General features: G+C 34.7%; 1 protein-coding gene across 1 annotated transcript in view; it reads right to left on the bottom strand.

Moving 5' to 3' along the window:
• The window catches only part of LOC113829620 (uncharacterized), a 53,132-nt gene extending 51,438 nt beyond the window's left edge, over nucleotides 1–1,694 (bottom strand). The window contains exon 1 of the mRNA XM_027382823.2: nucleotides 1,385–1,694. Within this exon, the coding sequence (XP_027238624.2) occupies nucleotides 1,385–1,400 (16 nt within the window). The 5' untranslated portion in view covers nucleotides 1,401–1,694. The remainder of the gene's footprint in view (nucleotides 1–1,384) is intronic.
• Between the last annotated feature and the right edge of the window lie 806 nt (nucleotides 1,695–2,500).

Raw genomic sequence — 2,500 nt, 5'->3', positions numbered from 1 at the left:
ACTATTACTGTTTTTTCTCTCTTTTTTGTGTTTTTTGTTTTTGCTTTTGTTGATGTTGGTGATGGAGTTATTATTCATATGTTTTCTTGTTGTTAAGTTGTTAGTTATTATCTTATTACTATCGTTGCTTTTGTTATTATGATTGTCGTTTCATCACTGTTGTTATCATTACCATCGTTATTATAACGTTCATTATCATCAATGTTATTATCATAATTATCATTATTGTCATTGTTGTTGTTATTATCGTTACTATCATCATCATGATTATTATTAATCATATTATCATTATTATTGTGGTTTTTATTATCATCATTACTACTACTGCTGCTATTGTTATTGTTAGCATGATCATTATCATTACTATTATCATTATCATTTTTATCATCACCATCAATATCATCATCATTAATATCAGCTTTATTGTGGATTTAATAGCTACCTGACATTACATTTAGAGCTGATACTATGGCAAAAGTTATTATCACTGATATTACTAGAACACACTCTACTTTCCTTATCATTGACAGCACCGTCGTTGCTGTTATAAATCCCCTTAATTGTTACTTTAACTTTACTTATGAAAAAGCAGCATGAACATCGTAGTTCTGCCGCCCATACACATTATCATTATAGATGCCACATATATATATTAGTTAACTTCTTCGTTGATTTTCTTAAATGAAAAATGTTCGAGTGACATGGGTGTCTTCCAAATATTTTCAGCAGCTATCTGGTAATACGTCAGAATGCATCATTATCCTCGAAAAAGACAGAGATAAAAATGTGATGATGGTATGATAATAGTAATAATGACAATAACGATGGTGGTGGTGGTGGTGATAAAGATGATGGTGATGACAATAATGATGATAGTGATAATGATAATAACAGAAATACTTAATAATATCAATAATCATGATGACGATAATAATAGTAATAATAACATTAACAACATTTATGATTATGAGAATAAGAATAGAGAGGGTGACAAAGAGAGAAGGGGGGAAGGCAGGCAAAGAAAAAAAGAGGGAGAGGGAGGGTGAGGGAGCAATCTAAATTTCTCGCCCTGTAAACCTATTAGTCATTTTGCGCTGTCACGTGTGAATGCCAGTTCTTGGGAGTGTCCATGAAATTCGAAAGGAATATACCATCATCATCATTTTCCATTTCTCTCTTTGACTAAATGATTCTTAATTTGGAGGGAATAATTACGCAGATCTTAACCAACCTCGCCATGGGACATGCAGTTACTTTTCCATCACTTCGAGAATGAAACAGATAACGTTATTTGTAAAGACACTGTCGGTGTTCAGATTAACGAAGAAATTAACCGAATGAACAGAGCACGTTCCTCTGGAGAGCGCCGAGGGGACTCACTCACCTGCATTCATCATCATAGGTCAGGCTGGGTCGACGATGCAGGACTAAAACACACGATGCAAAGCGCGATACTTGTCCGTCGCTCGTCACATCATACAGCAAGTGTTACAGTACATGTAATCCAGCACACAGTCCGGATGAGAGTGACGACATAACGAAACACTTTCATACACCTACATATACCGATCTACGAGTTACCCCGGCCGGCACTGTCACACACACGCGACAATAAGGGTGGGCGTGCCAGGGGTCCCACAGACGTGTGAATATCACCGAAGCCAGGTAGTGACTGCCATCTCGCACCTGTGAACTCACCTGCCAGGCAGCCGCGTCACGCCGACACTGTCGTACCGCACCTGTGCTCCCGGAGTGGAAGCGGCGGGTCTGCCAGCCAGGCGTGTGTTTCCTCCCCGCGTCGTCGGCCTATCTGTCGCTCAGTAAATAGGTATATACAGAGATAGATAGATAGACATCTACACACACACACACACACACACACACACATATATATATACATACATACATACATATATATATATATATATATATATATATATATATATATATATATATATATATATATATATATATATATGTCTATATATTTATCTATCTATTTACATGTATATATATATATATATATATATATATATATATATATATATATATATGTCTATATATCTATCTATCTTTTTACATGTATATATGTATATGTATATATATATATATATATATATATATATATGTATGTATATATATATATATACATATACATATATACACATTTATTTGCCCAAATATATATACATACAATTATAATATTCTGATACAAAATACCTCATCTATAAAGTATCACACGTTACTTGGTTATTGCTTAATTTTCCTCTTTTCGAATTGATAAGTCGTCTAACTTTTCAACTTCAATTACAAAAAAAGTCGGGAGAACAAGTTAGTGAACAGCTATCATCTTTTAAAAAAATCTAAAAGCGTCAGATGAATCAGAAAAAAACAGAAATGTAGAAAATCTGCAAAACTGAATATATGTCCGATTTCATGTCCTCCAACACAGTCTCCGTTGGCAGCCCGTTCGCGACGCAGTCTGCTCTCGCTGCCACGC

The sequence above is a fragment of the Penaeus vannamei genome, chromosome 30 (genome assembly GCF_042767895.1).
Source record: "Penaeus vannamei isolate JL-2024 chromosome 30, ASM4276789v1, whole genome shotgun sequence".
Taxonomy (NCBI): Eukaryota; Metazoa; Arthropoda; class Malacostraca; order Decapoda; family Penaeidae; genus Penaeus; species Penaeus vannamei.
This window is presented reverse-complemented; position numbering and strand designations above follow the sequence as displayed.